The 22,197-nt window shown below is 37.6% G+C and overlaps 1 protein-coding gene across 1 annotated transcript in view; it reads right to left on the bottom strand.

Annotated features, from left to right (window-relative positions):
• Window positions 1-22,197, bottom strand: part of DOCK3 (dedicator of cytokinesis 3) — a 169,673-nt gene that overhangs the window by 127,222 nt on the left and 20,254 nt on the right. Inside the window, exons 3-5 of the mRNA XM_009996965.1 lie at window positions 18,320-18,360; window positions 16,553-16,608; window positions 15,560-15,656 (exon numbers count right to left, since the gene is read on the bottom strand). Coding sequence (XP_009995267.1) covers window positions 15,560-15,656; window positions 16,553-16,608; window positions 18,320-18,360 — 194 coding nt within the window. The remainder of the gene's footprint in view (window positions 1-15,559; window positions 15,657-16,552; window positions 16,609-18,319; window positions 18,361-22,197) is intronic.

Consider the following 22,197-nt stretch of genomic DNA (forward strand, 5'->3'; position numbering starts at 1 on the left):
GGAAAGACTAAAAACCTGTTAGACTTTTGCATACAATTGTCTTGCCTGAAAGAATTTAAAAACCATCAGTGCACTCTATCCACTTCTTCTTAGCATTTTTTTTGTAGTTTAGTAATGCTGTTTTTCAACACAGCTGGTCCTGACTAAACAGATTTAAAGATTCATCAATTCCAAGACTATAAAGGATTATTGTGATTATCTAGTCTGACTTCCTGCAGGGCACATGCCATAGAAACTCACTCACAGATTGCTGCAACATACCTCCTCCAAGATAATGGTGGTAACAGATCATTTAAAACATAATCCAGCCTTGTTTTGAAGATATCAGTAATAAAGAAGTAACTGTGATTAATTAATTGTTAATTACAATAAATATTTAAGAAGAAGTTTAATTTCTATTTTAAATTTGTATGGCTTTGGTGTGTAAATACTGGACTTTGTTATACCTTTTTTGACAGAACTGACACACTGAGACAGATTTTGACAAAATGCCTCAATTAGCAATCATCTACCTGAAACCTTTCTCCATGTACCCATTTATAAACCATAAATACACTAACTCCCCATTGAACTTCTGCGGTTGGTCTGAAGAAATGTACAACACAATATCTTCACTCATCAGACTTCTGCTGGAGTATTATTCTTCCTTTTATATATTTAATACTCTCATTTTTAAAAATCTATTTCAATCTCAGTTTTTTAATCTAAGATGTGGATAAACAGGTAATTCATAAGGCAATGAGAATATCCAGAAGACATGATATATTTTAAACGTTAGGCATTTAGTCTAGAAATGACAGGAGTTAGGAAAACAATGTAAATAAAAACTTGCAGGAAAGAGGAATGGAATAATCTTTTGCCTTGTCTATGGCAAGAACAATAAGAAATAAGCAGTAAGGAGATTCAGCACAGGCTTCAGAATTAGTCTTTGACAGTATGAGCCAAAAAGTCCTGAACTTCTTAAGAGATTACAAAATATTCATCATTGCAGATATTCATTTTTTGTAACAGGCAAGACAAATGCCATAGATGGAAATTAACTTGCCTTATAGGAGGAAAATGGACAGATATAGCACATGTTCTCCAGGAAATACAGCCTGGCTGCCACTGAGGACACTGCAGCATCAGTAGCAATTGTTAAACACTCACCTGATTTAGTCTTAATAGAGAGATTTTAAATTACTCTCCTCTTCTGCCCAAGATGTTCCCCTCCCTATAAAGACAAACTTTCATATCCTCTTAGCTATCAGACTCAAACAAGAGGCTGATGTTCAGTTGGTTAGCCATAGTGATGCTTCATCGTGGTAAGTGACACGGCACCTCAGCACACAAACACCATCTGTAGGTCCTTTCTATCTTTGGACGTATTAGAATAGATGCTGTTTCAGTGAGCAGGGTATCTGACAGAAATGGTACAATTTCTGAACTAATCATTATTTAACTTTCTACTTCTGCACTGTCAGCAAATTTTATGAGACTGCATCAATTTTTTCTGATTCCTATGATGAGAATAGTAACACCAAGAACAGATCCCTGCAGATCCTACTATAAGCAGCACATCTGAATACATCATGAGGAGGAGGTTGCACTGCAGACCTCCAGAAGTCCCTTCCAATCTACAGGATACTAAGATTCCATGCTCATAAAACTCAGTACATAGCACTTAAATCTCCTGTCAGCCATGAGAAGATCCTTTGCCTGGTTCTGTCTGGTTTTAAGCCAAACCTCTGTGATGGAGATAAGCACAGCAACAATCAAGTTTCACAGGAAAAGGGTTTGTGATCACTAATGTAAGAAACCCTGCTATTAGACTATTGCCAATAGTTCAAAAACTCTGTTTATTGGTAACCAGTCATTTACTACACTGACAAGTACAGCATGTTTACTCCACCAGAAATACATCTTGCTAAAAAAAGCAAGTAGTCATTGTCTGAGCCTGTTGTCTCCTTTCCACATGTGCTATGACTGGCACTTGCACATGAGCACCATCAAGAATCTAATCTGCCAGAAGAACAGCAATAGAACTCAAAATGGTTGGCATTCAGGCAGGAAGTTCCTTAACTCCCACTGTACAGCAACACTGGCACTGGAGTATGCCTAAGTGCAATAAGCAGTTTATATTATGAAGCTCAGCTTCTCAAAGCTCATTCCTGTCTAAATTACCTTCTGCTTCACAATATGGATGACATCACACTGCAGTCCTTTCTATGGCAGGAGCAATAAAACTGCATTTCTTTCCTCTACACTGCCACTTATTTCTGAGAAAATTCATTATCTGGTTGTACTGAGTTAGAACTGGTAAAGAGATACAACATAACAGGGCAGGGGAGTAGGAGGAAAGAGAGGAAGAGGATCATCAAGTGTTCAAAGGGACAGAAGACCCTGACCAGGCCAACTTGAGGACCTCTAACAAAAGGTAATTCATAAGGTACATCCTTTTTATTTTCTCCAAAAAAATGGGAGAACTCCATCAGAAACACGGTGATTTGGTTTTCACTGTACAAGAATGTTGTCAAAATAAAACTCAAACCCAACAGTATCTAATTTAGCATCATCTTGTAACAATACACTGAGACAGCACCACTATTTGCCTCAGAAAGTCACACACAATGTACAAATGTCTCAGCTTATTGCTCATGTGTAAGAAAAGCCTGGCTTGTTCTGACGATGCCTGGGAGCTACCCAGCTTTGCATTTCCCAGCTCCACTAAGCCCCTGAAAGATGGTAGTGGAATTAAGAACTAAGGTATTAAAAATAGCATCTTAAAACAGGGTACAGTTTTTCTAGGATAAATACAACAGACACCTAAAAACCGATTTTTTCACACTGAAGAATTCTCTTTAAAGAAGGAAGTGTGCCCAATATCTGGCCTTCCTCTTTCTGCAGCTGTTTCAGTGTCATGATTCTGTGCTTTATCTAACACACAAATGGCTCTGGCTTCAACAGAAATAGCAAATCAGTCATGTTATTTCTAGACTACTGTGTTGGTAACAGAATAACTCTTAAATAGAATACTCACATTTAATGTGTTTCTAATGGAGATTTACATGATGACAGACAACAGCAAGAGCTGACATGCCTGCAAAATTGCTGTCAGATCTGAGACAGCAAACTCAGCAAATACTTCAGAGTGTGACACAAAATCCAACAACAAGCCTAACTGGCTCATTAAAATAATCTTCCTGATTCTAAACTTGTCAGTGATACTGCTAGTTCTCCTAAAACAAATTGCCATTCTGTTTACATTGTGTGACACAAGGGCCAGACAAGAATTGACAGAAAACTTTGGTTTCTTTCTTCTTAGTACTGGATTGGTTGTAATCTTCTCTTTTGAAAGGCAACAGGGTATCCCCATTTCACTATCTTTAGTGACTCTTCAAGCAGTAACTTAAATACCTCTATATATTGTTTTTTGTTGGATTAATGAATCATCCAGACAACTTTTTTAATTGCAGGTAAAATGAGGTCAACACTTAATTTACTTGTTTCCTTTTCATAATGGTGAGAGTAACAACAAACCAAAGTAACTTGACAAAGCAGAAAGTACCTGATAAAATTCAGGAAATAGAGTAAAACATACTAAGGTGTCATTAAAACAAAGACTAGTCCCACCAGTAGGACTGACTGGGAAGTAACTGACAAGGAGCCAGGGAAAGGGAGATGAAGACAAGAAGCTCAGACTGGGATCCTGAAAAAAGAATGAGGCAAAAGGAGACAAAGCATGGGAGAAGTATTCGATGGAAGTAATGGGGTAGCTGAGTTCCCTGTGTAAAAGTACAAATTCCATTAACTCTACTAACAGTAATGAAAACCTGCCATACACCTGCTTCTTTACACCTTCATTTTCATTAATAAACACGGAAAACAGAATTGAGAAGAAACCTCTGCTGCTGTCATTTTCTGGAAAAACTGAGACAGAAGTTAACTTTCTTTTAGTAGCCAGTCTTCTATCTCTTAGAAATTCATTAAATTCTATCAGAGCAGGTTTCCAAGCGCATTCCTCTAATAAGAAAATAACAGGTCTATTTGATAATATCACTTACAAGCACTAGATACTCACTAGGCAGAAATTGTATCTGCAGAGAAACTGCAGAATTCCCTCTCCCTGGGGAAGGCAACGGGCCCTGTGCACTTCAAATTGAACTCGAGCTATTCAGGTCAGAACAAAAATTCTGACACCAAAAATATTACTACCTCACTCCTTAAAAAGGGTAACTCGGTGCTTCTTCAGGATGCACTCTGGAAGATGGCCAAGATTGTCAGGTCATATATAGAACAAAAAGACTTCATTAATTATTACCTCAAGTTCTGAGGCTAGCAGCAAAAATGAAGGAGGAAGATACAAATGGATTCCCAAAATATAAGGACTAGTTTCAACCCTTTACTGGCCTACCAAGGAGACAAACTGCCTCTTTCAGCAGCAGTGCCAGCTGACATTGGCTGGAAAAGTCCAGAGAGGTATTAAATAACCATGTCTCCTTCCTTCTGAAAGGATGCAATCTCAGCTTCATTTCTGAATGCCTGCTCTTGCTCAGACTACAGAGCAAGCATTCACAAATCCCCCATCACCTCTCAGGATCTATCTGAAAGAAGAAACTGAAATCTGCTCCATCAATTGCCATTTGATTTGGATCAAACACCTAATGGTTGAATAGCAAAGAATATAAAAGATATCACAATTTCTCCTGCTATGTGAAGGGCTTTGAATTCAGACTACTCTCATTTTGCTGTAAAAACCACAACTTCAGATAAAGAACGGGGGACTCAGGATCTTTCAAATTTATAAAAAGTACTTTCAGCTCAGGAACCCTTGACTGAAAGAAGGGTTGTCAGGCACTGACACAGGCTGTCCAGGGAACTTGTTGAGTCACCATCCCTGGAGGTATTTAAAAGACATGTGGACATGATTTAGTAGTGGACTTGGCAGTGTTAGGTTAATGATGGGGCCTGATGGTCTCTTAAAGGTCTTTTCCAACCTAAATGATTCTATGATGCTATGACATTCCAAAATCCACACACAGCTCATCAAACCACAGTGAAAAGAAAGAATCAATATGTATTAGCTCTAGAAAGCCTAGTGACAAGTCACACATGTATGCTGTTCCAACTGCTGAGGATAATACTTTCAGTATAAGAGTGGACCATTTTTAAAAAGCAATTACTTATTACTTTCCACCTCAACCCTAGAAGAGAGGTTCCTAAATTTCCTGCACCTCTGCCCTTGCTGCACAACAGCCACAGAAGACACTTGCCGCCATGGACATGAAGGAGGCAGGATTTGGCTGAGCTGTGTTCAGGTACATTTATTTGCTGTCCCCTTTGGAACTATCAGCAGCAGCATGTACTTGTGTTGAAGGAAAGCAGAATAGAGAGCACAGTCATAGGAAGCCACTGATACAATTAGTTATATGTTTATCAGAGGCTACTATCAGAAAATATAATCCTACATTTGATTTATGTTTTCCATTATTTCCCCAACAGTCTTTTTCTGTAATATGGATCTCTACACACTGAATCTGGAGCTATTAGTGGCAGCAAGTACTGGCACTGAAATGGGTATTTATTTTGGAAGCCATTTTTAGAGGCAAAGGTAAAATCATTAAATATCTTCACTACCTCAAGAAGCTCTTACTATACAGCACAGTGATTTAAGTACAAGAGTGTCCCCTAATTTTGTGCAACCAGCTTGTGATAACTAACACAATATTGGCATGGAAGACAGAAGGTCACAAACCTCTTCTCAGGGACAGCATTGCATTTTATTTTTAATTATTTTTTTTTCCATTTTAAAGTGGCTCTCTCTCTTTCTGGAAGTCCTTTATAAACTCACTATTAGATGCACTATACTATATGGATCTCTACACACTGAATCAGGAGCTATTAGTGGCAGCAAGTACTGGCACTGAAATGGGTATTTATTTTGGAAGCCATTTTTAGAGGCAAAGGTAAAATCATTAAATATCTTCACTACCTCAAGAAGCTCTTACTATACAGCACAGTGATTTAAGTACAAGAGTGTCCCCTAATTTTGTGCAACCAGCTTGTGATAACTAACACAATATTGGCATGGAAGACAGAAGGTCACAAACCTCTTCTCAGGGACAGCATTGCATTTTATTTTTAATTATTTTTTTTTCATTTTAAGAGTGGCTCTCTCTCTTTCTGGAAGTCTTTGTCACACTCACTATTCACTGAAGAATCGCTGAAACAAGAAGGAAGGAGGTTTACAGCCTCATTACCACCCTGCCATATGGTCAGTGACCACAAAATTAAAGGTCTTATCATAACTCTTACAGAAACAGTAGACTACATTGACAAAACAGGCACTTCCCTGGTTTCTGAACTTCAGAACAGTTGCCTTTGCAACTTTACTACAGCTTTGATTTACCAGTTATCTCTACAATATATCCACAACCATGTGGCTGGAAAGTTGAAACAAAAGAAACACATCTTTAATAATCTTGATAAATGTTTTAATTTCACCATAACACCTTATGTAAAATAAACTATCTATCCATTTGCCAGACTTACCACTGAGTTTTAAAATTAAGATGCATTTTTATTCCTGTTTGCTTAGAAGAGCACAATAATCAACCATTATTTCCTACTCAGCCAAATGCAGCAATGCAGAGACTAATCAGATTTGACAGGCCAAGTGCTGGCTTGTCCACTGCTGCAGCTACTGTGTTCTCTGTCACTCCAGCCACCAGGCTTTTAGCATGCCTGTCCTTACACTAATTCTCATAACCCTGATTTTCTACTCCTGACATCCATGATACCTTTTTACCCACTCCTCTTAGAAAACATAGATAATTTTATATAGAGACACTAAAACGACAACAATTATTAATAATTGGAATTGTTATGCATTAGTTACCTTTTCCTCTCTAGGCCTTGATGATAGAAATAACAGAAAGTAACATAAATCAGGATAAGACTGAAGGACACTGATACCACATGGACAGCAGTGGCATATAGGCTGCCAAAAGGACAGATGTTCTTTGCTTTTGTATTTTTTTTTAAAATATCTGTCCTCTATAAAATGCAATCCAACAAACTGTCTTCTCAGTTTCAATAAATACCCACTAGGGATTATCAGTTTTTTTCCTTCTTAGCTCTATACACGCACACACACTTGCTCACTCACTCAAAAGGCCAGGCTGCCAATTTCCCTCCCATCCCCATTTCTCTCATTTTCTGTTCTTTAAAAACAAAACAAACCCAAACCAAACTGCCATTTTTTCTTTGGAAGACTAAATTAAACCACAATACTATGTGCCTTTATTTCAAATGCAGTTCTGTCAGAACATCATACTGGGAACAAACAAGGTGAGTCTCTCCAGTTACAGATTAAGAAACCCTCAAACTCCTATTTGGACTTTTGGATTCAAACTTTCTCTCCCTAGTCTTATGTAATTAAGTGTTCAGTATAGTTATAGCACAAAATAAATAGTTCTAAAGTATCTGCAGATCAACCATTAGCTTCCCTGGAGTAAATTCTATTCTGTTTCCTTGCTGGTTGTCTGTTTCAAGCTAGTGTTAAACTAGCATTCAATAAAATCAAATGCTCATGTTGAAATTACAGAATCACAGAATATTTGGGGTTGGAAGGGACCTTTAAAGGTCATCTACTCCAGCCTCCCTTGCAGTGCACAGGGACCTTTTGACTAGATCAGATTGCTCAGAGCCTGGTAGAGCCTGACCTTGAATGTTTCCAGGGATGGAGCCTCCACCACATCTCTGGGCAACCTGTTCCAGTGCTTCACACCCTCATTGTGAAGAACTTCCTCCTGATATCCAATCTGAATCTACCCTGCTCTAGTTTAAGGCCACTGCCCCTTGTCCTATGGCTACATGACCTTGCCAACAGCCCCTCCCAGCTTTCCTGCAGCCCCCCCCTCATGTACCACAAGGCCACTAAATATTACACTTGTACTTTACATGTATACAGTAACTGTGTTCTCAGCATGCAGTAAACTGGATATTCTTCTAAAAGGAAAGAGCTCTTTGTTAACTACAAACTAACACTTGAAAAAATCTAAAATTATTCTCAAAAAAAGCCCTCTCTAAATCCCCCATAATCTGCTGTGAATTTCAGTATCACAAAGGCAGCTATTATCTTCAATTTACCAAAATAAAACAGCATATTATGACCTCCCTATCAATGTCTAAATAACATTAATAACATTCTCCTACAAAGCAAGAAATTATAAAAACACTCTGCACATAGTTTGTCACAGCAGGACTTGGCAAGGACACCAGAAGGTGACTTACATTTACTTCTATATTTTAAAAAATAAATTAAATTCTATGCATCTCCATGGATACCTCAAAACATATATTCCTCCCATAAAGTCTGATTAATACCTTGTAGTTTTTCTTTTATAATCAACCTTTTGTTTGTTTGTTTGAAAATACATCAGAACTGTCTAGTTGATCCTAATAATCTTATGTTATATCATGAATCTGTATGTGGAACTAAATGAAAGGTGAAATTCACTGCATATATTGCTCCTTGTTATAGTGTTCTTTAAATCCAACAAACCAGACATACATTTTGTGGTCAAAGGAGCTTTCAAACTACTTATAATTTTTCAAATTTTCATTATATAAAAGAGTTGCTTACAAACTAATCTTAGTTGTCTAGTCCTAATTTCTTAAAGCTCACAGACTTCCCAAAACCACTATGATAGATCAACTGCATTAAATATCTTAAAAATAGGGAAGGGAAAAATAATAATTATGGAAATCCTTCAAAATCCTAAAATACAATGCACTTAAACTGAACTTCATCAATTTAGTGTTAATAGGGAGATGTACTGAAACAGATTGCATTTTACGGTAGTAACCTAGTAAATAATAAGTGTAGATTCTCCATTAGGACTGTTCATCAAAGAAGTTCAGAGGTCATGACATCCACTAAAGACCTCCAAGAAACCATAGCTAATCAATTTATGTAAATGCAAGTCTCAGTTTAACAGAGCATGAGAAAGATGTTGACTCACCTTTGCAAAGACATCTTATCTAAGAAGTGTAAATCCCTATGATTTTAGGCACAAACTTCTAACTGCCTAAAGTAATAAGTATATGTAAATCCCATGTGACATGTCTATATTGTGGTCTTTAACCTGATTCCCACAATTCAAGAATGACAGGGACAGACTGGAGAGGGTCCAAAGGAGGGCCATAAAGATGATCAAAAGGCTCTCTCTTCACAAACAGACACATGGAGACAAGAAGGGGCACCGGCTATAAATTGCACCAGCAGAGATTTCATCTCAACACAATAAATAATTTTTTTACAGTAAGAACAATCACTCACTGGAGCAACCCAGGGACATAGTCAAATTCCCGTCACTGGTCGGTTGAAAGATGCACTTGGATAGGGTGCTAGATAAGCATCCAGGCTCCCTTTCCCACAAAAGGTCAGACCAGGTGATCTTTCAAGGTCCCTTCCAAACTGGGCTATTCTGTGATTTAGGTCCAGCTCCCCTTCCATGGTGGAACAAGCCAAATCGTAAAAATATGCACCTTATGCAGACAACACTGAAGCGTTCATCATTCTGCATTCTCCAAATCATTCTGCACATGCCCCTCACAACCTAATCAAGAAAAATGCTCAAGTATCTTCTAGTAATCAAATGACAAATCTGCTAAAAGTCTGTGATTAGGTTGCTAAGCAATCAGATGTTTCCCAATGAGAAACTGAAGAACTAGCTGCTACTGAAAGTGCCAATATTTACTCTTAGTTTCACTCATATTCTGCGCAGTGCTTAACAGGACCATCAGCTGCCTCAAACTCATACCCGAGTTGCAGGCCACTCTGTGAAGATCAAATCATACAGAGACATAGAAATGTCCTGATACTGCCAAACATTTGTATATAGGACTAGGGATAATAAACTGCTAACTGAGTCTCTCTGCTGGTGTCAACTGGGGCCAGTCAAGCTTTTAACATCCTTTGTAGATGTCTCTTTCATGATGCCTGAACCATCACCCTAAAGGATTTTGTTATTTGCAAGTAACCTTGAAAATTACTCAGAAAAAGGACAGAGGACCACATATCTGAAATATCATCTCTGTACATGTCTCAGTATAAGTATTTCATCTTTCCAAGTGTTTGCTTGCACAGAACTGTGTGAAATACGCTCAGCCCTCAGTTTTCATCCCACTCATTCAAAGGACACCTCCTGAAGTAGACCTCAGATGCAGCATGTCTGGTTTAGACCATCCTAATCTTTTTTCTGTCTACAGTTTAGAAATGCATCAGCAGTTCCATCTCTTATCAGAAGCAAAAAGTAAACATTTATCATGAAATACTCCAATAAAAGAATAAAGTACCTTAGTGATTGAGTGAATGGCATCTTTTTTTTAGGACGCATTTTGAACTAATGTTTTTATATTTGGGACACCCTAAAACACACAAATCAGGCAGCACAACTGCACCAGGTCCTTTTACCCACTCTCTTCTATTTGACAGGAAGCTCAAAAAATGATACAGAGCCAGTAGGAAATTCATTTCAGACTCAGCTGGCAAAAATTCCATCTATTCCCGAGGCCTTTAGGTCTTACTCCTAAAACAAAAATCACTTTGCGCTCTTCCCCCGCTCCCCTTCTGCATAGAAGTAGCAAATTACCTTTATCGATCTGACCAAATTCTAAACTGGGCAATTACGTTTGGTCTCTTTACAGTCATCTGCTATTTCCACAGAAATAGTTCTCATATCACATCTTAAACTCTGAGGAATTTTTTTTACTGTTAAAATAGCTAGTATGCTCCAACTGTGAGTTTCAGTGATCTCTTCAGCTGACTTAACTACTCACAGGAGTCTTGTTTGACCTAATTAACTAAAGCTCAAAGAGAACTTGCACATTCTTTATTTAGATGTAGTATAAAAAACCAAATCTTATCAACACATACAGGGTAAGAGAGAAAGTTACCTACATTATTGGTATTATTTTTCTGAGTGGACTCTGGGCAACTTCATGAGAGCCACACACATGCATTTCACCTTAACAAATGCAGTATTGCATCTTTATCCACCTCTGTGCCTACAAGAGATTTTCCAAGATTTGTTCTCGCTTTTCCATTCTCCCTTGTCCCTTTGGAGCAGTCACAAGAACAAACACAGCTTCCCACAGTGGTACCAATAATAATCTTATTTTTCTTTCTTCTTCCACTTCACTTTAAGTAGAATATTGAGGAAGGGAATCATCAGCATATTTTGTTTATAAGCCTTTGTAATTGGAGCATCTGTCTTAAAAGGAAAGGCTGAGAGAGCTTGGACTCTATGCTGGAGAAGAGAAGGCTGAGGGGAGACCTTATCAATGCCTGTAAGAATCTAAAGGGCGGGTGCAAGGAGGATGGAGCCAGACTCTCTTCAGCAGTTCCCAGTGACAGGACAAGGGGCAATGGGCACAAGCTGGAACATAGGAAGTTCCATTTAAATATGAGGAAAAAAATCTTTACAGTGAGGATGACAGAACCCTGGGACAGGCTGCCCAAGGAGGTTGTGGAGTCCCCTACTCTGGAGATATTCAAGTCCTGCCTGGATGCAGCCCTGAGTAATGTGCTCTGGGTGATCCTGCTTTAGCAGGGGAGTTGGACTCTAGAGGTCCCTTCCAACTCTGACAATTCTGTGATTCCGTGACTCGTAATAATGAGAAATGATAAATAGAACCTTCTGGTAAATCTCTGAGGTTCCTTGCAAAATGAAAAAGGTATCTTGTCCAAATTAATTTAAATAACCATATGAATTATACGAGCCAGGCAAAACCTTAACACAAGATACAGCAGCCATACACTTCAAGACAATATATGTACATGTGCACATACACTCACACACGTGTAACACACCCAATCTGGTCAGCTACAGTTATCAGAAACTATCCACATTCTGAGCAAATCACTATGCAGTGGTTCCATAGCACAGTTCCTGCGAACTCCCTCTCAGAGTTTTTGTACAATGGCAGTGAAAGTAGGAAAATCCAAACCAAGTTAATATAGTTAATAGGTTAAATAGAACAGTGACCTTTTTGACAGAAAATAGTTACTAAAACTTAGTGTTTCTGTGCTCATCTTAGAAACCTGGATACAGGCAGATCAGAAAGCAAAGAGCTTTTTTATTTTCCAGTGTCATGACACTGTATTTATCTGCACACAGACCACATATTCAAATAGGAGGAAAAAAAGGCTCTTTTGTATCCCAGAATCACAGAAGTCAGACCATTTTTAACTCCTTGAGAAAGATTAAATATTTAAAGTTTATTACTGATTAGTCATTGACAGATAAAGGTGATTTTTAGATATAATTTTTAACTAGCCTATCATTACTACAACCAAAACCACCATAAATAACAAAAACCCAGAATAAATTTTCTAATAGTTTCCATAAGAGTATTATTTGTATCCATTTCCAATTTGAGAGAACCCCCCTGCATTCTCAAGAATCTTACTTAAAGGGTTATAATACCAGAATCCAACTACTTGGAGCATAACATGATATTACAGTAAAGCAGACAAAACACCATACTTTATTTCAAGTTTATTTTAGGTACAGCCCTTCCTTTAAGAGCTCATTGCACACAAAGTCATTTTTCACCACAGCCTCAGCTTCTAGCTCTACTATGATTATAACTTGGCTTTCATCTTGATAGAAAAATTACAAAAATGTCCCAGCCCTGTGTAGTATAGTGAACTCAGGGTAACCCTCCCAATATATATTTCACAGACCTACAAACTTAAATTACTGCAAACTCTTATAATTTAAACCTGGTCAAGCTTCCCCATGCATAGTTTCTTCCTGGTAACAGGGGTTCTCTGTGGTCAGAGAGAACCAGAAGAAAATTGCTAATATTTTACACAAACTAATTTTCTACAACTGCCTCTTCTCAAAGTTGTGCTTTATTTTGCCCTTCCATTTCTCACTCTTTTTCTTCCTCCCTCCAACACTTTTTCAGCTAAGCTATTTCATCTAGGAACAACACAGCATCCCTCCTCAGGCAGCAATTTAGTCACTCCAGGCTTCCTCGGTATTGCATTCCAGTTCCTATTGTTTAACTGAAACCTTACAAATACAAACCTTACAGTGTATCTCAACCATAGTACTACATAAATTTATTTGAATTTTTAATTTAAATAAACTTAGTCTTTCAAACAACAATCCAAGTAAGAAGTTTGTCAAAATGCATCAGAGCTATTAAGAGGTACATTTTGTTTGGCAGCTGTCTTACAGTGCAATACTACTAAATAGTGGAGTGCCTCCTGCTACCATTTGTAGGTACTGACCTACAGCAAATACCTGCAGTAATAACTAGCATCTGAACTTTCACTACAGTAGGAAACTCCTACAAAGCTGGCTAGGCACAGTAGCATGATAAATAACATTAATTAGATTTCTTAAATTATTCGTATCACAGTTTGGGAATAATAAAAAATTTCTGCTGGTGCTGATCCAACAAAAAGCAAGTATTTCTATATAGTCTCTCCATAGATTTTAAAATATGACCTACAACATAGCTTCCAGCCTAAATACTAGTTACAAAATCTTAATCCCAGCTCTGTCATGTCCAGTTGTGCACCTCTGTACACTTCCTCAGGCTTCAAATTTACACTTTGTAAATGCAACAAATTTCTGTTACCCACCAAAAAGTGTCATAGCTTATTCTGTCATGTCAGAAGAGCTATGGTACTGTATCAGTAGTCTTCAACATAAGAAAAAACTGAAGGGAGTCAAACACTGTCTGTCTAGGGAAATTGTAGAGTCTCCATTCACAAAAAACTCAGAACCTGCCTGGATGCAGTCCTGGACAAACTACTGTAGCTGACTCTACTTGAGAAGGCAGCTGAGATACATGATCTCAAGACATTCTTTCCAACCTACAAAATTATCTGATTATTTCCATATTAGAAAATATATGGGTTGGGTATGGGTTGTTTGTTTTCGTTTTGTTCTGGTTGCTTTTTCGTTGTTGGTTTTTTGTTTTTTGTTTTGTTTTCATTTTCTTTTTTTTTTTTGGAGGAAGAGCATGGTTTGGGGTTTTTTTGTGTGTTTTTTTAATACTTTCTGGAGAAACCTCCCACAAAACAATTTATGTTCTACTCTACCAATTTCTTCTTGGAACAGATGCCTCCTTCCAAAGTTCTTGAAAACAGTAAATTCTCTCTCATTATTTAAGAATGCAATATTGTTGTGTGCATGGTGTAAGTATAATGAGCTAGAATAGAAAGAAGTCCCAGAAAGAAAATCACAAAGTGAAAGTTTCCAGCTAGAGCTTTCTCTCTCCATCCCCTCAAGGAACTAATTTTAACAATAAAAAAGAAATAGCTTAGTAGAAAAGAAGCATAACTCATTTGTAGGTAAAATGATTCCCCTTTCTCCAATTCAATACCATTGTCAGTATTACTGTTGCCTTCTTTCTCTGACACTGGGGAGAGAGAAAAATCTTACAGGAAGCAAACAAAAACAATCACTTTATTCACACCTACCAGAGAGATTAATATTTGAAATGGAAAAAAAAGAAGCACTAGATGTAAAGCTATAAAAGAAGTGTATATACCATGTGTCATGTTCTCTTCCCCAGTTAGATTAGATGCTACTTTCCAGGAAATTTTTTTCAGAGGCACATGATCCTCAGAGGAGGCAACAAAAGTAAAACTAATTTCTTAATAGACTCGACTGGCATTTTTTAAGGAAGTATGGAACATGGCTGGTTATGCTAAAGATACACAACACTCAATTCAATAAATCTTTTCCAATCTTATTTTCTGAATACCTGCCTACTGGCACTTCATATGGAAACAATAAAATGGTTTAAATATGGAAACAAAGCTGCTGCAGCTCTATGTAGGGGTATTTCTCTAAAGTAAGGAAAGCAGGGAAATTTGTGCTTGTATCACCTACAGTTCTTGATCCTAATCCTACAGTTACAGCTTGGAATTACTAAGATAAAAGGAGGAAAAAAAAGAACAGGAAAAAATACTTTCAAATGTGCATTCTTTCTATTTGCTGCTCCCTGGGATTTGGCCATTAAAAAAAGAGAAGAACAAAGATGAAATCAGCAACTGAAAACTATATGAAATAGACGAGTGTAAAACTCAATACACTTATCTTGAGTGTTTATTTTCAATAGAGGAAGGAATAATCATACAAAGACTGCCAAGCTCTTCCTCTTTCAAACTCTAGATGCTAAATCAAATCCTCACAGACCATGCTGCATAATTCTTTGAAGTCTTTGATGGAACTCACAAAAGTCTTCCATTTTGTGCTACCAAACACACACACTATTTCTTACTTATTTAAGAACACTTTGAAATTAGGTGTTTTTTTTAAACAAAGAAGCTTTCAGATCTGAAAGCAGAATTTTGAAACTGCTGAAATTTCCAACATCGCCCATGTGAATCTCACATGTCCAGTGATTCTGCAGTTAGTGAAACCCCTCTAGATAAAATGAATCTAACAATACTTATGTTTTTATTTCTTTTCCTAATGGATTGAAATGAAAGCAACATTTCTTGCAAGATATTTGAGAAATAAAGTACAATGAGTACTGTTCTTACCACATACAGCTGTTTCCAGAGGACAGCCCATTCCTGCAATGTTGCTGTGACTTCAGTCACAACAGAATCTTCAAGTGGAACAACTGTTTCATATTGCCTAGACAAGAGAAGGGAAAACCATTATGAAAGGTATCCTGGAGAAGGTAGAAAAAGAAATAAATGTCAACATAATAATTTGTTAAATGATAGAACTTGAATTTGTTTGAATTTGTTCAACATAGAGTAAAATCTCTTGAGAGCAGCATTTTGTTTGCTGTAACACTGAAACAACTCCAGAGTAGTATCAAGGGTCATTCTTTTGCTTGAGGTGTGAAGGGTTGAATCTTTTGAGAAGTTTCTCAGTACACAACTACCCTGTCAGCTATGCCTCAGTAAAAATCTGTTGGTAAACATGATGGGCTGTTAATCCAGACCTATCAATTTATGGATGTCCAGACTGCTTAACTGATCCCTAAACCAATCATCATCTACCAAAGCAAACTCCTCCTTCATCCTGACTTCTGGGGCTCCTGGGAAGAGTCGGCAGCAGTAAAGACAGAGGCAAAGAAGGCATTCAGTACCTCTGCCTTCTTTATATCCTGTCACCAGGGCACCCACCTCATTCAGCAGCAGACCTATATTGCCTCTAGTGTTAGTTCTATCTGCAATGTATTTGAAGAAGCCCTTTCTATTGTCTTTGACCTCACTGGCAAGGTTTAGTCCCAAGGAGGCCTTAGCTTTCCTAATTGCCTCCCTACATCCTCTGACAACAGTCCTATATTCCTCCCAAGTGGCCAGCCCCTCCTTATGAAAGCACACAGGAATAACCAACAGAATTCTTGTATTAAAAACAAAAAAAACAAAAACAACCCCAAAGCTGTGCAGCTAATTTTAAAACTCTAATATGCAACAAAAGATACAATGAACAAAAAAACACTATACATTTTAAGAGCTATTTCTTAGATTCCCTTCTAGATGAGAAACACTGCAGCTTCTTGAAGAAAAAATACTCACCCTCTGTTACTGACAATTGCCTTTTTCAAGTGAATATAGTTTGCAGGAAAAATCCCCTGCAAGATAAAAAAATCAGTAACTTAGAAAAATACATGTGTAGGTTTTAGGATTTATATCCCAAGCAACAACAAATACTGGTCAATGTACCTATTAAAAAACCTACTACTGTGTCAAAGTTATCACAGTCATAAGTCAACATTCAAATTAGTCACAATCCATTTCAAACCTCTATCTTGAAACATCAGTTTCTTAATAAGGAAGTTTTGCAAGACTATTCCATAAAAATATCACACAAAGATTCATTCCCAAAAACTCCCGAAGTGTTCAGGAACACTGCTGTATGGGAAATATGCTCTGGTAGGAAAATCATGGGTAAATCAACTAGGACCAATTGAAAAGGTGTCACTCTGATCCTACACAAATGCCTTGGAAGGGACAACATAAATTTTAAAATAATGTATTTAAGTTTAGCCAATTACTTTCCCACTGCAGAGACTGTGAGAGTCAAATAATCCACTGACAGGTGATGAGCAAGCAGGAAAAAAGTATGAAAAGTAGGAAGAGTTCAGAAAACAACTTGCAGTTCACAGGAAGAAACGAGTAACAGAAGTAACTACCAGGAACATTTACTGGAGAGATGTAAGCCAGGACAGCCAGAAGAGGGGCTGTGGTCAGTTTGCAGCACAGCATCACTGTGCTTCCAGACCAGGCCAATGTGGCAGAATGCTACATTGGACAGTAAAATTTAGGAAGAAAAATTTTCACCAGGAGGTTGAAAGGAATACTGAAGTAATGATGACTCAGAAAAAATACCCTTCCTTTTCATAAGCAAGACTGAAATCACAAAAGAAAAAAAGATTAATCTAACAGGAATGGCTTCATCAGGACAAAAGTAAATGTGCTTGCTTTCAGCAACATGGAAATCTGGAAAGGGAAGAAATGCTACTTCAGTTTGTTTGATTCACTTCCAATTAATGCTGTTTATTTCTGTGATCCTGTGCTGGTTACCTAAGAAACCAAGGAAGATTTGAAGGGCTCTCTGATCAAAAGTGAACATATACACAGGCAGAAGATGCACCAACACACAAACTGAATGTGGGCTTTTCCATTAAAAGAGTATTACAGTCATGAAAACATAATACAGGTAATACTATCTTCCATAACACAGGTAAGCATGATGAATTTGATACTCTCTTCTTTCTATATACAAGCTGTATTTAGACCAAAATACAATGAAGCAATGCTTACATCAAAGCAACTATTTACATATTTACAAAAATATATATGCACTTGCAAAATGTTTTTATCAGAACAGTCAAAAAAAGTTCTCCAAGAGAAGAACAGGGATATGACTGGAAAATAACCAGTAGTTAAACTGTAAAAATTTGGAAAAAACCCTGAACTTACAATATCCTTTTAAATCAGATCTTTTCCAAGTTGTATTAGATTAATAATGCAAATAATTAAATAGGTTATTTAAAAATCGTGAATTAAGGACCTCAAAGATAACCCAGCTATGCTTTTCTTAGGTGGAAAGGATCAAGTTTGACAAGACTTATACATGTCGGAAAGTACACGTCAGTAAGGTTTCTGATCCTTTGGGTGAATGATTACTGTTCTCTCAATTTAAAAAATAAATCCAATCTTCTCACAGGGAAAAAGTAAGAGAAGTAAAATCCTCAGGGTAAGAGAAACTAAAAGTTTGTAGATTTGCAACAGTAAAGTATATATAACTTCCACTAAATTAAAAAATGTATTCACACTTACCTTTACGTTTGGCTTCTTAATGGAAACACCTCTGTACCAGCCTAAAACCAGATAAAACAAATAGTATTAATTTGTGGCCTTGTTACTTTACCTGGAAGCAAACTGTCTGAAAACTATGAAGTCACTAAGATGACCTCACAGAAGAGCTGTGCCTCACATAGGTCACATTTTGTCAAGATTTTTATCATTTTAGACTTTTGCTCTGCTTAAGAACCAGGAATGCTCCTTTTATTCCTACCAGGAATAAAAGCAGCTTATTATACTTAGTCACTGTTCTCACAATCACTAGCACTCATGCAAGAATCTCTACTGAACACTTTATTAGACAAATGTGTCATGAAGATAGGACATCACACAAAGATTTCTTTTCCCATGAAATTATTGCTTATGTTAAAAAATAAAATTGTTTTCCATTTATTTCTTAGTTGATCAAACTTAATGGCTATTATATCAATATAGACACATGCACCAAAAAGACAGAGATCATTAACATGAGTAATTTCTAAATCTCCACACAGCTGTGTCTGCAACACCTGCTTTTGAATAACAGGTGCTACATATTTGCAAGGTCACAGAAAAAAATAAATGCATTTACTCTGTGATTCACAACATAATTTGTTTGAAGAACAACAAGAATTAGTCTATTAGGAGCACCATTCTAAGCAATGTCCTATTCAGAATAATAAGAAGAACATTAAATGTATCCCAGACAAGTCTAATGAAATTGATGTATTGTATCACAGTCAAAATAAAGCAGATAAAATGACACAGACATCCCAGAACAGGCAAAAATACCTTCAATGATATGGATAACACTGCAAGCAAACTTTTCTTTGCTCACACAGGAAGATGGGCACAGGATGAGTCCACTGCTTACAGCACAAGCACCACCAAAGAAAGCACTGTTGCAGCTGAACACCTGTGGGAAGCTGGGGATGAATGCAGCCACTCGGACTGCGTTGTGATGCTGTGTCGAGGTGTATTTCTGGGTGTCATGACAAAGCACATACTTGATAAATGTTGATGAATGGAGCTGCAAAGCTTTTTGTTTGCTTGTTTTCAAGGAACTGATAGCAAGACAGACATAATGCCTCAGTAAAACAGAAACTGTCAGTGCAGGCACTACATGCACTTTCCTAATCTAACTCATTTTTAACATCTCATGCTTTACACCCTTGGTATGCCCAAGACAAAGGTTTAATACAAGTACTACAGATGAAAATGGAATTAATGATATCCAATCCAGTCTGTAAAACCCTGTTTCAACTTTGCTTTTCTGTGGACTCCACCGCAAAGTGCAGCAGATTACCAGGTAGACTGCCCGAGGCAATACAGCCAGACTGCACAGTGAGCCATGCCAGCTAAGCCTACCCATGGAGCATAAGCGCTGTTTCTAAGGTGAAACATAAAACCCAGGAAATAACACAATCCTTGACAGCTGCTTTTTTCAATGCCATCTAATGATATTTGATACAAGCTAAGAAAACTGAAGAGTAGGCTGATCTTCCAGCCCTGCCCTCTGTATAGCAAATAATCCCTCAAAGAACTGCTAGCAAATAACTGCTTTATTCCATGATAATAAAACTGGAAAAAAGTCACAAAAAAAAAAAAAAAAGGAAAAGCACTCTATTATGTCTGTTCCCCCTGCACATTAAGACCACCACTTGCTCACAACTTTCTTCAAAATGCATTGTCTATACATATATTCACACTGCAGGTTACCTGCAGGCCAGTAATAAAAGCTAAATTACTTAGCAGTGTATGCAAGACTGTGTCCCTGTCCTTCCCTTGGTTTATAGGGCTTTTTCAGCTATAAGTATTAAGCTTCTTGCTTAGCTTCTTTGAACCCTAGGATTCAAGAACGCCTCTAAAGAGGCAGGACAGAGAAATGTACTGGGAATGTATATACCAACATCACATATCAAAAGAACGCTTAGCTACAAAAACCTAACTTTCACCTACAACTACTCATACATATGGAAAATCAGTGTGTGAAACCTGAAGCACTATTACAGATACCTTCATAATCTTTGGAAAGACTATTTTTTAGTCTTCATCTAAGACGTATTACACTCAGAAGTCTCACCAATAGTGCAAACCTAGTTAAATTGCAAAATGAGCTCTGTGGCAGGCCTGTACACCTCAACCTCAATCTGAGTGATTAGAAGAGCTACCAAGGCTTTTTGATCTTTAGTTGAAAATGTCTTGAACAAAACAGGATATTCCTTCTTCTAAATGTCACCTCACATCTATTGTCAGATTTCCATGTAATCAATGAGGTCTGTTACAGGGAAAAAGCTCATACCTTTTGAGTACTCAGTAGCAGAAAAACAAAAGGGTCATAATTGAAAGGCACTGATCTGTTTTTCAGAAAGATCAAATATCCAGGTTGAATAAAGCAGCATCAGCTGCAGACTGCAGGAAAAAAACAATTCCACATATAATTGCTTGACAGAATTCTGACCATAAATTACATACTTATGGTAAATCCTAAAGCTAAGCTTGGTCCGTAAATAAAGCACTACTAGTAGAGTCTGCTACAAGAATTCCAACCTTTGTCCTAGATAATCAAGTATACTTTGCAGCATTGTGAGTAGCCCTCAAATCTGGAGGAAAGCTATCCTGCACATATGCTAGACAACAAGCAATTGCTTTTACTTTTTCATCTGCGTATAAGCTGCTGTGCAGAGCTAAGGGTACTCAAAGTGACCCAGAGGAGGGATGGTAACAGTGCTTAGCAAAAGCTTCTTGATGCTGAAACTACTCAATGCCAAGACCACTCTGTTCTGAGCTTCATGATCTGAGCAGTGCCAGGACAGGACGAGTAGCAGATGAATACCCAACCCAGCCTGCCAACACCATGTCAGGGAGCAGCCTCATGCCAGCAGAACCACAGGAATATGCTAACAATGCAGTCAGAGATGCTCAACAAGAGCAAAAGAGAGAGAATGTGTTTTATCTTGGTGTTAGCCAACAAGAGGGCCATGACGAAGCCATTCCTGTGCCCCAAAAGACCAGTCTGAATAGCCAGGCAAGCTCCTCTGCAGCAGCTCCACTTGCACACTCCACAAAAGGCAAAGAGGAAGAAGGATGAAAAGGATGCTGCCTAGGTGTCCCACATACTGGAAAGCCTTCATCAAATCATGCTGTTACTGTAGGAGTAACAGAGGGGAAGTTGAAATATATATTAATATATTTAGCCTCCTGCATGGCCTAAGAACACTTATTAACATACACACAAATAAACGCCTCCTGCAATAAGAACACTTATTAACATACACACAAATAAAACCATGTAAATACTTGTCTGAGTACTAGAATTTGCATGGGTAAGATAATATTCTTTTAACTTGTGCTTCAGGCATCAGCATTCTTTTCTTCAGTAAATATGTAACAGTCCCAAGGTAATAATTAAAGTCAGTAAAGCTGCAGCCTTTTTAAACTAAAGAAAATTGCTCTCTAGCAATAGAAATAAATGGACAAAGGGGACAGTTTAAATTTACTCTGAATGCCAGTGGCAAGGTATCAGCAGTATGACTTGAAAAAGTAGAGTGTTCTTTAGAATGCACAGTCCACGCGTGTGTTTAAAAAATGAGTGCGCTCACGCTTTGTCCAAAAGAAGATTCCAAATTCCAGCATTTTTAAGTGTCCTTCACCTGCTCGATGCCTGGCATGTAAAGCAGAGACTATCACTTAACTGCTTCTGTTCTCTCAGCGGCAAGATTGTAAGTGGAAGGACTCAGAACAGAACAGAGGAAGGTAAAGCTGTGGAAATGAGCATGCAAATAGCTCATGTCTTGAAGAATGTTTGTTATCTTTGAGTGAGACTGCTGGAGGACCTCAGAGTCCTTCATGTAAACAGTATATAAAACCACCCT

This window comes from Chaetura pelagica, unplaced genomic scaffold, assembly GCF_000747805.2.
Source record: "Chaetura pelagica isolate M959 unplaced genomic scaffold, ChaPel_1.0 scaffold24, whole genome shotgun sequence".
NCBI lineage: Eukaryota > Metazoa > Chordata > Aves > Apodiformes > Apodidae > Chaetura > Chaetura pelagica.